At 40.0% G+C, this 16,286-nt stretch overlaps 1 protein-coding gene across 2 annotated transcripts in view; it reads right to left on the bottom strand.

The window, feature by feature from the left end:
- Positions 1-16,286, bottom strand: part of SYT9 (synaptotagmin 9) — a 107,727-nt gene that overhangs the window by 52,312 nt on the left and 39,129 nt on the right. For both annotated transcript variants that reach the window (XM_018559724.1, XM_018559725.1), the window contains exons 2-3: positions 11,588-11,930; positions 5,832-6,378 (exon numbers count right to left, since the gene is read on the bottom strand). In XM_018559724.1, coding sequence (XP_018415226.1) covers positions 5,832-6,378; positions 11,588-11,930 — 890 coding nt within the window. The remainder of the gene's footprint in view (positions 1-5,831; positions 6,379-11,587; positions 11,931-16,286) is intronic.

The following is a 16,286-nucleotide window of genomic DNA, read 5'->3' as shown; positions in this document are numbered from 1 at the left end:
TATATATATACACACACACACACACACATATATATATATACACATATATACATATATATATATATACAATATATTACTGTATCAGCATTGTAAAAGGATAATAGGTACATATACTACAGTATAGTTATTTTTGATAATGCAATTTAAAGCTTACTTTTATATAGTAAATGCTTCCTTTCATCTGCCCATCACTATTAACAACTTCCTGGATTCCTAGTGTGTTTTGCATCTCTTTACCTGCTGCTCGATGTTATACGATCTCGATTTCTCAAGACTACATATCCCATGATGTATTGCTTCCAGCAAGCAATGATAAGTAACATTGTTCAGACGCTGAGTGAAATTCTGTCACTGCATTGAGGATGTACATCCTATGGGCATCTTCAAGAAGTTTTTGACCACAGATACCCTTTAAATAAATTAACGTTCTCTCTTAATGACAGTCCACGTATGGCATCAGAGAAATGTCTATGACCACTGTATGCAGAAGTGAGTTTCAACAGAGCAGGCCCCCGGAACGCCATCATCTCATTTCCACATCACTTTAATCTTCATATACAGTAGTTGGCATATTTACCTGAATCCTCACACAGACTGGTGCTTGTATTACCACTCTGCAGCCAGAGAGCTTGGCAGCAACCAATTCTGGATAAGGAATATCACCCAGAATATGGTAGGGGATAAACACGAGGAGGCCACTTTCAGACAAATACACTAGACTAGTGGCATTTCATGGCTTTTTCTAGATGGCTACAGTTCAGCTTCAAGACAATGGAGTAACTTTTCTTAAGTTTAAACTGATTAGGATAAGTGTCTAGCATGCTTGCTAACTTGCTTCTACCAAAAGCATACAAGTGATTTCAGATCATGGCTCACACTTCACACAGCCCTTGGATCTCCTATGGGAGAAGGGCAAATAAATATTATAAAACCTAAACAGGCCCCTTGGGATTAAACAAATCCATTTAAAACATACTGAAGGGAATATATCAAAACTGGAGGAGACAAAATCTGGAGCAATTGCTTATGACAACCATTCAGCGTCTCTCTTCACTTTGTTAATTTGAAAATGAAAGAGAGAAGCTGATTGGTTGCCGTGCACAACTGCTCCAGACTTCGTCTGCTCCGGTTTTGATAAATTCCTTTCACTGTATGTAAACCAAAAAAACGAAAATTTTAGGTATCGCAACTTACCAGTCCTTAGATGCAATGACTGCAATATTTTTCTTTTTTTATGTTAAGAAAATGTTCAGCAATCACATAAAATACCTGTTGATCTTGCCAGAAATGGAATGTTCTTGTCACTTTCTGCCTTATTTTTCTTATCATGTCTTTTAAGATTTCCCTCCTTAATATTTACAAATGTCGGCAACTATGCTTTATATACACTTTAAAGATAACCTTTGGACCACCAAAAAATCTACCCCATCTTTAGGCACTGCTAGGCATCCACAGATTGACTTTAATTTACTGTGGAGTGCCTAGGGGCTCCAGGAACCTAAATACATTTGATATGAAAACAGTCATCAGCTGCCACAGTTGCTGGCTTTCCCCACTGCTTCCCAACCCTGCCCATACTGGCTCATGACTATGATGGTTGGCCTCACAAGCCAATAGTAAAGAACAAGAAAGAAGAGGGAAGAGCCAGTGCCAGTATGCATTGCATGAAAATCATGTTGCTGTTTCCATAATGCAGCTGCATGGGCTTACAGGGTCCTCTTGGATCTTTGTAGGAGGTGCAAGTAAACCAGGCAACTAGAAGTGCCTTCTTTTGGGCCCATACATTCTTAAAGAAAAACCTGTGCACTTTAATATACAATGAAAAATAATAAGGGATTTGCAATGTCATAGCTCTTGGACTTTCCAAAAATGATATCACATCTAATTCATGGGGTATGTAATATAGAATAGATCCTCTAGAGAGAACTAAACATCTTGTTATACAATATACCGATGAGCTGAAACAACATAAAGGAATTAAATCAGTCAATGTCTTCTTTTGCCTATGCATGTTATTTTCACATCATCTGATACTGCTATTCTTTGACACCATATGACATACATATCTTCCTTTACAAAAACAAATTACAAGGATGTTAAAAAAGAAATCTCTCCTTGACCCTGGAGGCAGTAAAGGAAACTGGCCAGGAATAATTGTTAAAGCTGAACTCCAGAAAAGCACTGAAAAAACAATTTTTCGCCACCAAAGTTTTTCTCAATAACAAATGATTTTTGCTTACAACAAGCATAACCTCATAAATCTGTCCATATATTAGCACCTGCCATCCCCTGCAGAGCAGTACACTGGTAGTAGTAGAGGCTGAAACATCAGCCAATCAGGTCTCTACTGCTGTGCATTGACCTTGTTTCCCTAACAGTGAACATGAAGAATGCACTGGAATGAACTTGCCAATGTGCTTCTTTTTCATCACTGTCTAACTACAGAGTAGGGGTGGAACAGTGACTAAAAAGCCGCACTCCATTAACCATTTTATTCTTTAGTCACTCATCAAATAGGTGAGCATGATTATCATGATTTTAGGAGGAGGAGGTTGTAGAATTGTTCTCACTGAAGAGTATGTACCAGAGATTTTTATTTTGCCTGGAATTCTTTGTTAAATAAAAACATTATACTACATGGTAATCACTTGATTTAATACACTTGAGGCAGATAATTCAGTTATGCGTAGATATTGGTGAACTGGATTGAAGTGACTTCTTATAGGCTCTAGTGGAGAGATCATCCTGTGTGAATACATACTTAGTGGCAGACGTAGACTAAAAAGCACAACAAAGTGGCTCCATCCTCCATATGACACCCATAGTTACTGATCTATGTATGGAGTGTCGACGTCTCTGAATTACAAAGAATTGCAGCTGCTCCCTTTTCCTAGCCCTGACATCAACCCTGGTCATTGCAATGGTTGGTAAGTCAACATGATCTTCTTTGAGATCACTTCCTGTGACATTAAATCTTACCGATTGTGTTTTAAAATATTAAAAACCAGCTACGCTCAAATTACTTAGTCCTTTGTGCAAAACATGGCAAACACATACGTTGTTAATATATTTTCTTTTCAGGTCAAAGGTATTGTGATGTAATACTGGATTATGGCCACTAGATGGAACTGAGGAGTATAGGAAATGGTATTTATTAGACCCCTATGTGATGGAATATCCAAAATTTTACAGTGCCAACCAGAACAGAAGCTGATAGTAAGTTGTCCATCGGGGACAACTGTTCTGATGACAACTATCTGAGAAGGCAATTGTCCTCACTTTCTATAGATATTCTCTCACTTCCTGTTGCATATTTGGGACTGAAGTTAAAGGGGAAAATCTCCACGACGGAATAGAGACAGCAAAATTGGTGTTTTCTCCCATTGCCCTTTCCCTGGCATTTGCTCTTCTGATTCAGGTGTGCAATATTAATTAATTCCAAGGAAAGTTCATGGACCTAATTTATTTAAGGCAGTTCAGTTGTCCAAGGTATACATATATTACCCTTACAAAAATATTATCATTCAGCATTAGATTTACAGCAGCATTTAAATATAAAGCTTTCTAAATGAAAGCACAGACGCATCATTGGCTGAGAACGTGGAGACAGACTAAGCAGCACAGGAAAATCCATCAATGCTTTTCATTTGTAAACTCCTCTGTGATAGCACAAACACTATTAAGAGCTTACTGGATTTTTAGACAAGAGGTGGAGTGACCCAGATTTATCTCAGAAGCTTGTACAATCCCAGAGATGTCTATCACTGCCCATATATCCAGCACAGAATACTGTTAATAAATACTGCATTCTCAATAATGTATAGCTACGTCAATCTGGAAAAGGAATCTATTTAATCAATCAAACGCAGCCGCCTTTCGTTTCCTCAGTGTCAGCGTGCGTATATAGGATTTCACTCCTTTTAACACAGCAAGGTTTCCATATTCATTTATTTCCCCCAGCAGAGAAGAATCCAATAAATAACTGAGAAATGAATTGATATCCATAACTAAATTGAGGTTTCGCCGGGCCATGTGGTCTTATATGCGGCTCTGCTGAGACATCACCCCTGCATGTTCAGGAAAGTAGCTAAAGGCAAGGATCCTCTCTGTTCCAAGTGCCTGGTACAATTATAACCTTCTCAAAAGGTAATGTGATGTAAGCATGAGGGTTTTCTGAATATTCTAAATAGCATCAAATTCATTTTGTTGTACAGTTATGAGAGTTATATAATACATTTGTCACCAGTTATTTGCCTTATGAAAAGTGGAAGTGAGTTGACTTGAATATTCGAGTAGTTTAAGAGAGAGTGTTAGAGGAGTTCCGGATGTAGGTAATGTTAGCAGTGACCTAATTTATTATGACCAATTGTTGTCGGATGTCAAATTTCAGTTATGACCCAACGATTTTAAATTTTTTTGTATGCCAGTTCTTTGCCTTATGAAACGCAGTAGGTAGTTGACTTGAAAGTGGTTTCGGGGGGCGTGGCTTCGGAGGCAACGGAGATGGCCGCTTAACTCGGGAGCTCCTGCTCACCTGCACCCAGCATCGCCTTCGGCAGCTCTCCTCCATCAGACATGGGGAAGATTGGCCCACAATACCCTCCTGGGAAGACTCCTGGACAGAGGGGAGACCCGCCGGCCAAACAGGTACCGGACTTTAGGGTTACTATTAGCAACCTACCCTCAACCATGGTTCACTTCGCTTTGCCTGACAACTACTCACAGGCCTTATCTACGCTAGGTTCACCCACCCCCCCACGCCCCCCCCACCCTTTTAATTTCTGAAAATTCAATAAAAACATTTACAACAAAAAAAGAAAGTGGTTTCGGAGAGCGGTGGAGGAGTTCATCGATGTAGGTAATGTGACCTAATTTATTATGGCCATTTGTTGGCGGATGTCAAATTTCAGTTATGACCCAACAAGGTTTTTACATTTTTCAGTATGACCCAAATTTCAGTTATGACCCAATGCTTTTAGATTTTTTTGTATGCCAGTTCTTTACCTTATGAAAAATGTAAGTGAGTTGATTTGGAAGTGGTTTAGCAGATAGTTGGAGGAGTCCTGGATGTAGGTAATCTTAGCAGCGACCTAATTTATTATGACCAACTGTTGGCAGATGTCAAATTTCAGTTATGACCCAACAATGTTTTTATAAAGCTTTCCTAAGAACTTTAAGGCTCATGCTATTCATACACAATTTAATTTTTTTCTGATTCAGGAGTTATTGTCTGAAATTGTCTGAAGTAGCCCATATCAACCAATCATATTTTAGCCTTAGAAAGCTCCATAGACTCACCGCTCCATTCTAACGTCTGCTGCAGTCAGTCCATACTCTGGGTGCAGGCTATAGTGTGCTTCACAGTTGTTCAAACGAACCTTCAAAAGATCAGCCGCACAAAACCAGTGTAAATGCAATCCAAAAGTTTATTGCAGTAATCCAAACAGGTTCCAAAAAGTAAATCCAAGAGAACATTGAACGTGTACATCACCATGAACATCTCCCACACCACGCCTCTCACAAATTTCACCACCTGGGCTTAATCATAGAGGAGGATTGCATTTACTCTGGTTTTGTGCGGCTGATCTTTTGAAGATATTTTAGCCTTAATTAGGCTATCAGCCTAAACCAAATTCTGATTGGGTGCAACAGATTACTGCACTTTACACAGCTGTGCATACTGCTACTACCTCATTCACTAAGTCCAATGATATGCTAAATTGAACAAAAAGACTTTGTAAACCATCTGCCCAACCTGTACAAGCTGATTTTCATTCTGAGAAAACTATTAAGAACATATTATAAAGACATTTGGGGTCCACCGTACTTACATTAGTGACGTGTTCAATGTCCCTCCAGATGTTACTTTCCCTAGGAAAATCCGCCAAGTCTAAAAAATTATCCACTATGATCTGGCCAATGACATCATGTCTTGAGAAGCGGTCAAAATCATAGATGGAGAAGTGGAGTTTCCTACTGGGCAACTCATTATAGGGAACAGAAAATAAAAATACTTCATCAAACACCGGATTCAGAGTCTTCCGATGGACCTTAGTCTGGTGTTTAGTCTTCCGATCCGGAAGTAAATAAATCTTGACATAAGGGTCTGATGTCCCGGAGAAGTCTTTGGCTGGTAGGCCAAGCGCCTTGTGAATCTTTACTATGAGTTTTTCCAAGTCACAATCATATTTAATGATGAAGTTGAGCTTCCCACATGATTTGGTATTGTTCCTTCGACTATCGTCTGTTTCCACAGACCTCTGTTTATACAGTTCAGGCTTGATTCGCCCAATTCCAGTCAGCTGCTCCTGCTTCTGAAACTGCTGGATGTTGAAGTCAGGGTTTGAAAGGTTCAACTGTCTTCTGATCGAATTATGTCTTAAGAAAGGAAAGAAACGGAATTAGTATCATGCATAAAAATCTAAATTATTCTTACATAAATTGCGAACAACCAAAGCTACCTACCAACCATACCAGTATAATATATATATATAGTGAGATTTAGCTTCCAATGGTAGCGCATTAAGGATGCATCCACACGCTTATGACTTCTTTTAAGTCTTCTTTTCTTTCTTCATCCAAAATAGCACTTTCAAAGTCCACTGACTTTAGGCTGTCTGATTACCAAATGCTTTTCACCACACAGAAAAAATGCCATCTTAGATCTAATTGTCACTAATAATGCAGAGTTAATCGAGGATATTGTAATTGGGGAGTCATTGGGTAATAGTGATCATATGGAGCCCTCCTGACTCCTGCAGAGACTTCTGTTACCCAGGTGGAGCCCTGAACCTGACCCAGCATCCTCATCATAAGGGCTTTGCACAGGTGCACCATCATTTGGTGCTGGTCACCACTGAAGCCCGGACTCAGGAATGGAGATTTCATCCCTCCCAGTTCTCTTTGAAATCTCCCAGTTCCAGGATCCCAGTTATAATTTAGAAAACCCAGAAAGAATTACAAAGCCAGCTCTTTCCAGGTAAAATATTTCCGTCCTGGAACTGCTTAGCCCCTGGGTGACCCTTTTGCCACTCTACATAGTGGCATTGCCACACACTGCATCAATATATATATCTATAGATATAGATATATATATATATATATATTTTTTTTTTTTAGCACACTATATATATATATATATATATCAGTTCTTAAAGGGTTAGTCCAGCCATTATAATAGTTCAGAGTTCTGGTTATTTTCAGCTCCTTTTTCATGGCTCAGGAGTAGCAGTAAAGGCTTCATACAGTATTTTGACTGCATCAAGAACACCTCCTTTGAGGTTTTCTGTGCATGGGAGCCATTTTTGTCCTTGCCTACGTGCAGGACACCTGATACACACTGCTTGTTCTGGGTAAGTAAGTACTGAAGGTCTCTGCAGAAGTCTGACATGTGTCTTGCTTAGTCAGGAAGCATGAGGTTTGCTGAGTGGAGAGACCACTGCTTCCATACAAAGAGCAAGGATCCCTCTCTGCAACATGCTTGCAGGGGAAAAGCTTTTCTACTCAGGCCGTGGTTGTGTTCTAAAATAAAGGAAATGTAATCATTTGTATACCTTTTTTGTTTTGAGGCACCTAAAATGTATGTAGCTTATTTGAATTGAAAGTTTAATTGGACTTTAATTGTAGTTATGTTGTGATACTTCCAGGGCAATGCTGTACACCAAAGAAAGGTTTAGGTTAAAAGCTCTATAGTGGTACATTTGCAAAGCAAGTTGCCAGCGGCCGCTAACATGTACTACCTGCTTTCTTTTTAAACCCAAATCAAGTTATTGGATATGTCCAATCGGATACATTACAATGTATAACAATGTTCTATATTTGCCTAAAATATTTTATGTTCTAAATATTAAATATTTCATACTGTTTAACCACTTTGAAAATGAGAATCCTGCTAGGCATTAATTATAGCCCTACAGATCCAACACTTTGCTAAAGAATATCTAATCAATAAAACCCTACTGTTTTCTATCATATTAATACATTTTATTACTGTCTGATGTAAAGACAATGACCCAGTTTTACTGCATGAATATCTCCAAAAATAGATTGTGCATTGTTTTATGTGGCAAAGAAGAAGAAACACTGCTAAGATTACAGGTTGTTCATCTACATAAAGCAGCCAAGAAGCTCTTTCTGCACTTGGATCTGTGAGACTTTCTTTAACATAACACTAAACACCATCATGGAAAATACCTGTGAAGCCAACCTAAAGTCAGATAATTATTTTTGGACTGCTGATCCATGGGCCTACCAACTTCACCTTCCTTGCATGGCTGAAATACGAAGCTGTCAGTCATCTTGGTGCCACCAACCACTGTTTTCCCTTTCACCTTTGTCTGGGTAACATGGATCTATGTGAGGCAGTAGCACTGAACGATTGCCTCTGCTTGAGCATAAAATCAGCATCTCTGCCTTAGGGCAAAATGTAGGTAAGCAGTAAGGCAGCAGTACCCATTTAGAGCTTTAACCAGCTAACAAAAAGTATCTCAGTGGTGCAGGTAAAAGTGTATTTCCACTTTTGCATACACATTGGGATAACACATACTTCATATTTGTTACTTGTGCACATTCATATCGTATAACTCCACTGCAAAAGTGGAAATATACTTTAAGATAGGGGCAGGTGCATAATTCAACAGACCTAAACCCATGATATGACTTAGGTCCACTTCAAAGGGAGACCATAATGTTTTTAGGGGGGGGGCTGGGCCATATATTTGGACTCAAATTGTAAGGTTTGCCAGATAGAATCACATAATTTGTTAAATGAATTTCAACGTTTCACTTCTTGCACTATACTATATTTTCTGAATTGTGTTTCAAATACAGTTTTGTAGACTCTCCCTCTACTGGCTATCTGTGCTTCATACAATTATCCTTGATAATCAGTTGCTGAAGATCTTGCACTAAGAGGCAGGAACAATAATGAACAATCACCATGGAGAACACTGAGCAGGAAGCACATTTGGTACATCAATCAAACAAACCAGCACGTCAGTGAAGGCAGAGTGGGGTAGGAGTCAGTTGTCAGCCGTGTCACCACTGATTAGCCTCCAGTGACAGACGAGTCAGGATGGAGAGCAGATTTCAAGCTGATCGCTGAGTGTTTGTAAATACTTGAGGACATAGTATGCCTGTCTGTATCCCCTCTGATCCCCGCTGCTCTCCCACGCCTGTGTCGGCAGAGGCAGCGGGGATCCGAGGGGACCCAGACCAGAGCCCAGCGGGGAGGAGAGAAGCTTTCATGAGGTGGAGCGGGGAGGAGAGAGCTGTCCTCCTGCACCTCCCCGCTCAGCCTTCTGTGGCAGGCGAGTCAGGATGCCGAGCGGAGTACAGGAGCTGCAGAAAAAGAGCTTTAGGACCATTTGTCCTCAATCTCTTTTTCTATTTCATAAGGGAAATATCCGTGGTCTGTTTAGACCCCTGATACTTCCCCAGTGCCCCTGACAGTTAAGTAAAAAAAAATAAATAAAAATAAAATATAAAAAATAATTTTAAAAAGGTTAAAAAAAACATAAATTTCAGTTTTGGTTTCGGCCTGACAAATGTTTTAGTTTTGATTTTGAAAATTCCATTTCAGTGCCCCTCTAGTTATTATACTGTAATAACAGACAGCTCAGAATTTCCAAAGTCAGCATCCATTTAACAAAACTGGCGCAACCATATCTAGATGAATGGCAGAGCTTTAGAAAGCTTTATCATGTATTTGTTGAAAGCCTCACTAAGGCTTCTAATGCCCTCACTGTCTGTCCAGACAAATGCATCCAACACGCATTTTGAGTTTATTGTTTCTTCTCCTCTCACTCTAAAGGGATTTTTCCCAATTCCTCCTTTTCTTTTCTTGTCTTTCACAAAATGTTTAGTCACTTTCATCTTATTTCTTTCCTATTGCCTTTTACAAATGTTTTAGTCAAAGAGTTATGTATAAGGATTTTGCTTTTTTATTTATTGTAGTCAGGAATAAAACAATTTATTTACATTTAGTCAGTATATATATATTATTGTATATTAATATTTACTATTTCATATTCAGCCAGCAGGTAGCATGCTACACTCATGTGCTTACCTGTGTATCCTTTTCTGCTTTGCTTTATTTACAGAGTCCAATAGCTCAAGTTGAAATTTACCTTCAAGTGAATGAGTTGGAGGAATGACCCCTCCCTTTCTTTCTACCTCCCTCCTGCTGTTTGCAATTAGCCATATTCAAAGTTGATTCACAAAACACAAATAGGCTGTTCACTTTGCAAGGGAGCTTTTTCCTTAGCCTAGTAAATGAGGTGAAGCTCTGACTTCTATCATCCAATCATGTGCAAGTAAATAACCCATGCACAGCCTATTTGCCTTTAGTAAATCAACCCCAAAGTCTTAATTAGAGAAGCTGACCCTTTCTCCTCTGGACTCCAGCAGTCTAAGGACCGATGATGTCATCACATCTTATGCAGGCCAATTGACTTATGTTAGACGTGAGGATGTCGAGGGACATTACATACCGTATATACTCGAGTATAAGCCGAGTTTTTCAGCCCATTTTTTGTGCTGAAAAATTGTGCTTATACTCGAGTCAGTGTCTCGAGCACTGAGCAAAGTGAGTACGCTGTTCAGGTTTCTTCTTACTTACCTCGCCGAGCGTCGCGTCACTGCTGCTCCAGTGGGCGGCGCTCCGAGCGGGGTCATCTGGCAGTCTCCGTGTGCACTGAACAGGGTGCACTGTTGTAGTGCACTGAACAATAGATTTACAATTATCCTCTGCTAATATGAATGGGTTAAATGATCCGTAGTACATGATATGTAGCCCTGTACCCCCTTTTCCACTTACAGAGCTAGGTTATTGTTTTTCTTTTAAATAAATATTCATGTAATTTTATTGGTATCTATCTTCATTTTGTACATTTACCAGTAGCTGCCTCATTTCCCACCCTAGGCTTATATTCGAGTCAATATTTTTCCCCAGTTTTTTGTGGTAAAATTAGGTACCTCGGCTTATATTCGGGACGGCTTATACTCGAGTATATACGGTAGCCAGAGTGGCGGGGGAGAGAGGTGAGTGCTGACCGCCATGGGACTGACAATCAGGTTAGTAAATCTGCTTTGAGCTGTTTTGACCCACCTAGACAAAACAAACACTTAACCCTTGTAGTGCAGGGATAGCCCCACTCAAAGGTACAGTTTTTTTAAAATTCCCGGAGGTCTTTTTTAACTCCACCTTCCCATTAGGTCTCATTCACACAGCTACATGCTGGCCCGTACAGATCCGTGCGGCGTGCACGGCCGTATCAGGACGCTCCCGGGAAGAACAGGTGCTGTGTGTGATTTGTACGCAGCAGCCCGTTCTTCTCTATGGGAGTATGCGGCCGTACGCTCACTCGAACTGCACATCTGTGCGGGGGTCCATGCTTGGACGCAGACAGGATCCATCCTAGAGTACGGACACCTGTGCTCGCACGGATGTGCAGTTTGGGTAAGCGTACCGCCGGGTAGTCCCATAGAGAAGAACATGCTTCTGCCTACAATTACACGCAGCACCTGTCCTTCCCGGAAGCGGATATAATCCTCAGTAAGCATAGAGATAAGTATTATAGACACTGACCGAGCTGAAGAAGTTGGCTCAGTGATTTGCCGATGCATCCGGACATTGTGAACACAGTTTTCCTTATTGCCACTCTTGGCTTCCAGCGGGATGTCGGGTGAGGTGTGGCTGATCTTCATTGATGATTCCAGGAAAAGAGGGGGCTGCCCCAAATAGTTGTCGCTGTAGTCATGATCATTTGTGTCACTGTCTGCATAATTCAAATGCTCATGTTCTTTGCTCCCTTTCAGAACCCGTTCTCGCCAGGGGATCCAGCAAAGTTTCCACGAGACAAATAAGGAAACGCCGAAGAGGGCAAGTCCACAGGCTGTGACCAACAGGGACAATAAACTCACTGAAACATCTGGAAAAAGAGGAGGACAAAATACAAATGAATGTTATACAATGTTTGCATCTGAATGCCAAATTCATAACTATAAAGAAATCTGTCAAACGTTCCACTGAAAAAAATTGCATTCAATAATTCAGGTATTACAGTACTGTAGACTTTTAGTTAATGGTGGCCACCATGCTTTCTCAGTGAGGTCAGATGACTAAAATATTACTGCTGATTGGCTACTGAAGGTTACCTCCTGGTGTACTTTGTTTAATGCCATCAAAGCAATCTGTAGTCTTTCCATTTATTTATATGTATATATATATGTAGAAAATGTCAGCTTGGTGTAGCCTGCTCTCCTTCCTATAATACATGTCTAAGTCAGCTGATTACCTAAAAACAATTCACTCCTTGTGTGGCTGACATCTTATATTAATTTAGACATGTAAACATGTGGGTTGTATAGTAAAGTATACTACAATAATAACTCAAAAATATGTCTGCAGTAAAAGCACACTATGCTTTCTCTTAAAAGTGTATGTCTAGGCATTATGTAAACTTACCCGTAAATCTCTCCCTCCCCCGTTTGAGCCTGTCCCAGCATGATTATTTTCTTTTATATTGTTCCTGTGGTGTGTTTTTCTTTTTTACATCCTGTGACATCACAGGCAATGATGTCTTGTAGGGGCAGTTGTCAGGAGCTCAGTAGACACGCCCCCCAGAATTCATCTCCCAAGAGCCCTTTCCCTATACACTGTGTGGCGACAGTCTTTTTGAAATATCAAGGCAGCAGCACTGTTTTGCTGGGAAAGAAATCAATGTATGCATGAGGAGAGGGACAGAGAGAGGTGGGGTATGGGTAGAGGTATGTAGTCCAGCAGGGCCAACAACATTGGCTGGGATTTCAGAGCAGAAAAGGCACTGTGTTGTCAGCCTTACAGGAAATTAGGCATACTCTGGCGATTACAAAGTATTTTTCTTTAACTGTAGAATTTTTAAAGGGATAAACCATGGGAAAAGGTACAATCACTGTGGAGATGTAGACCAACCATATGTTTGTTTTTATTTTTTTTCCCCCCTGAGATACATACTCATGGATTAACCTTTGCACTGTCGTAGTTATGGAAGACTTCATAAAAAAAAAAAGACAGGGAGATTGACAGCCCGAGTGTTCTAAAATGGCTGCGAAGGAACCTTAGCTGGAACAAATCTTACATGTTACCGAGCTTCGATGGAGTGGAAAAAAAGATCAAGACGCAGAAGTCTCTGAAGTGGGACTCAAACTTCACGAAATCTAATTACTAATGTATCCTGCATTATTTCACACACATCATTGCTCTTTTGAATCAGCGAAACATGTTTCAGTTACAGTTAATTTGCTGCACTTTCAAGCAGCCATTATTTCCGACAATGTACTTAACCGACAGCGTTTAAATGAATCTTGCGTATTGGTGTTTTGTCATTATCCGTCTTCTACTCCGATAGAAATGATGATAGAAAATTAAATTTAATTGGAATTCTTCTCACTCTCATTTATTTTATTAATGGGACATTTTTAACCATTTTTCTTCCCCCATCGCTTATGAATGATTTACATCTAGAAAGATGGCTGCTCTGGCACTCACAAAACATCGTATCTGCCAAATGATCTGTGCCATTCAGTTTTGGATTGTTAAAAAATCACGAGGACACCCTTTACCTTCTATTAATCACAACACCTTTGTGATCTGAAAGTGGTTTGAAGATTCTTCATCACTATGTGCCCCGTGCAGCACTAGAAGGAAATGATGGAGACCATATGGCTATATATTTAATGATACCAGTCTATATGGTTACAAGTCTGTTTTTACATGGGCACGGAAGTTGCTTAAAGTAGATCTTTTGGCAACTTTACAAACCTGCAAAAATATATGCCTAATGTGTCACAACAGGAGCATTGGAGCAACATCTTTTTTCAAAGTTACCATACATTTTATCATTACAAAGCAGCCCTTGCGCTCCATTCAAATGATTTTACCTTGGCTAAGATGATATTATTTGTCTGCTGCAGGGAGGAGAAAGCATTTCAGTAGTCTCCCCTCCCCATTGACCAGACTGGAACATTATAACTATGTAATAAATCACAAGGTAAAAGGCTGCAGCAAGGGATAATCTGTGTCAGACATTTTAAACACAACCCATAATAACTGCACATGCGTCAGTTGTACTATAGATGCCCAGGCACCAGGATGTAGCTAGTGGCTAAACAAAGATGGTGCTGTGCTTCTGGAAAGTAAAGCAGAAAACGGCATTGGCACGGGGAGTACTATGATCTCTTTGAGATGTAAAAACTGCCTGTAAGACCACTTTTAGGAGGGTGGCTGAAGGGTGCTAAATCAGATGGCTTTACCTCTCCTCAGCTACCTGCAGCAATGTTAGCATTGTGGCCAGACAGTGATGTATACAAAAATTGTACAGCATGTCGCGAGGTGAATGGGACCGCAATGCAACCACATGCCAAGCATTTGGTCTGAGGTCGAGGCACGGTAATTCAATGAAAATCACACACGATGATGTCACTGCAGGGTGTCACCTGGTCTCCGCTCAGGGTGACATCTGGCCTCGGGACGCCCCTGTGGTTGCCCTGGTCAACTGCTCCAAATTTTGTCTGCTCCAGTATTGATAAATTCCCCTCTATGAGTTTTCTAAAGAGAGTGCACATCACAAACTGATTGCTATCAGACTGTCTCTCTTTTAACTGAACATATTCACACTGCTAGTATGCAATTTATTATATACCCTTAATAAGTGCAGCTTATTAATAAACATGACCTTATTCTGCTTAAAATACCCTTTTAATTTAATGACGGCAGCCCTAAAGTGTGTATGCTTCTAGCACATGCCTTCAATAAAGTGTTTGAACGCATGCACAAAAGAGTTTGTGCGAAGAGCAGAGAGGAGCTGCTTTGCTTGCCAGTGTTGTATAATAGAGGGTATTCGCTGAATCCCTTTAGATGCGTATACAAATACATCAAATTCATCTTAAACAACAACCTGTTCATGTTTTCTTCTGGTCCTGTTTCCCAGTCTGGGAATGTTGAACATTGCACAACGCATTATACACTTCCAGAGAGATCATTTGTACAGAGACAACTAACTCTGCACGCATCCGATTGCTAAGAACATAATCCATTATTGAATCTTTATTTTTCATTGGACCTATAAGGTTTCCATAGCTGCATTTTAAGCTTTTGTTGCATGGAAACCACAATATCTGCTTCATAAATCTTTCTGTGTGGTTAAGACCAGGAAGTTCTGTATTGATTAGGCATTCTGTAAAGAATATTCATATCATCCCAGGCATCTCACAAGTGTTCCTCCTTGGTTAAAGATAATTATAACTTACTGGGATGTATAAATGACACATGTACAACTTATAGCACAGTACACTTAGGGGTACATTTACAAAGCGGCCTCATTTCCTTACTGCAGCCATTCGTTTATTAAGTAAAATAGTACAGCGATGTGCAGGGCTGGATTTTCCACAAGGCCACCGAGGCCTTGTGGGAAATAAAATTAAAAAAAATGAAAAAAGAGAATAATAGGAAATATTGATTAAGGTTAAAAAATAAAAGAGTTATAAAATAGTAAAAAATAATAAGATAAAACAATTATAAAAAGTAAAAGATAATAAGATAAATAAAAATGTAAAAAAGTAAAAAAATTAATTAAAATAAAAAAAATAAAAAAGTGATACAAAAGTAAAAACAAATAAAGAAAACATATAAAAAAATAAAACCAACCCTGCCGCCATCTAGTAGCCATTGGCAGGCAGGGGACATACTGAGGAACCTGGCCTTGGGGCAGCAGAAAGAGTAAAGTAAATCTGGCCATGGCGATGTGTTGAAAAATGTGCTTAGCTGTTAGACTCTTCAAGACATTTCAATGAATGGGGAAAAAAAAGGGGCGGGAGAAGGAAGCCTGTTCTGTCAAGTGATCACCCTTTCTCCCATCATAGAAAGTTCTCTGCTTTACACAAGGAAAATTGGGATTGCAGTCCCCTGATACAGCGCTACCACGAGGGTGAGGGTGATTGGGTATGGGTTTTATTCACGCTAGGTGTGCAGCTTCTAGGAATGCGGACCGGGGTGGCCGACGTTTGTCAAGGAGAACAAAAAATGGGGATAGAAGCGCTACTACCATAAGGAATTGGTTTTATGCAAAATTGGAGAAACTTACCACAAAGTAATAGCTGATGCGATATCATCGACGAGGGGTGAATAGAAGGGGGACTTCCACTGGTGGGGATTGTGTCCACAGGTCTTCTTTTTCAAGCCGGACGATGAGGGGAGGGTTGGCGGGAAAGAACGGCTTTTTTAAAATGCGGGGAAGTGGGTGGAGCTG

The sequence above is a fragment of the Nanorana parkeri genome, unplaced genomic scaffold (genome assembly GCF_000935625.1).
Source record: "Nanorana parkeri isolate BGI_ZX_2015 unplaced genomic scaffold, ASM93562v1 scaffold414, whole genome shotgun sequence".
NCBI classification, from domain to species: Eukaryota; Metazoa; Chordata; class Amphibia; order Anura; family Dicroglossidae; genus Nanorana; species Nanorana parkeri.
This window is presented reverse-complemented; position numbering and strand designations above follow the sequence as displayed.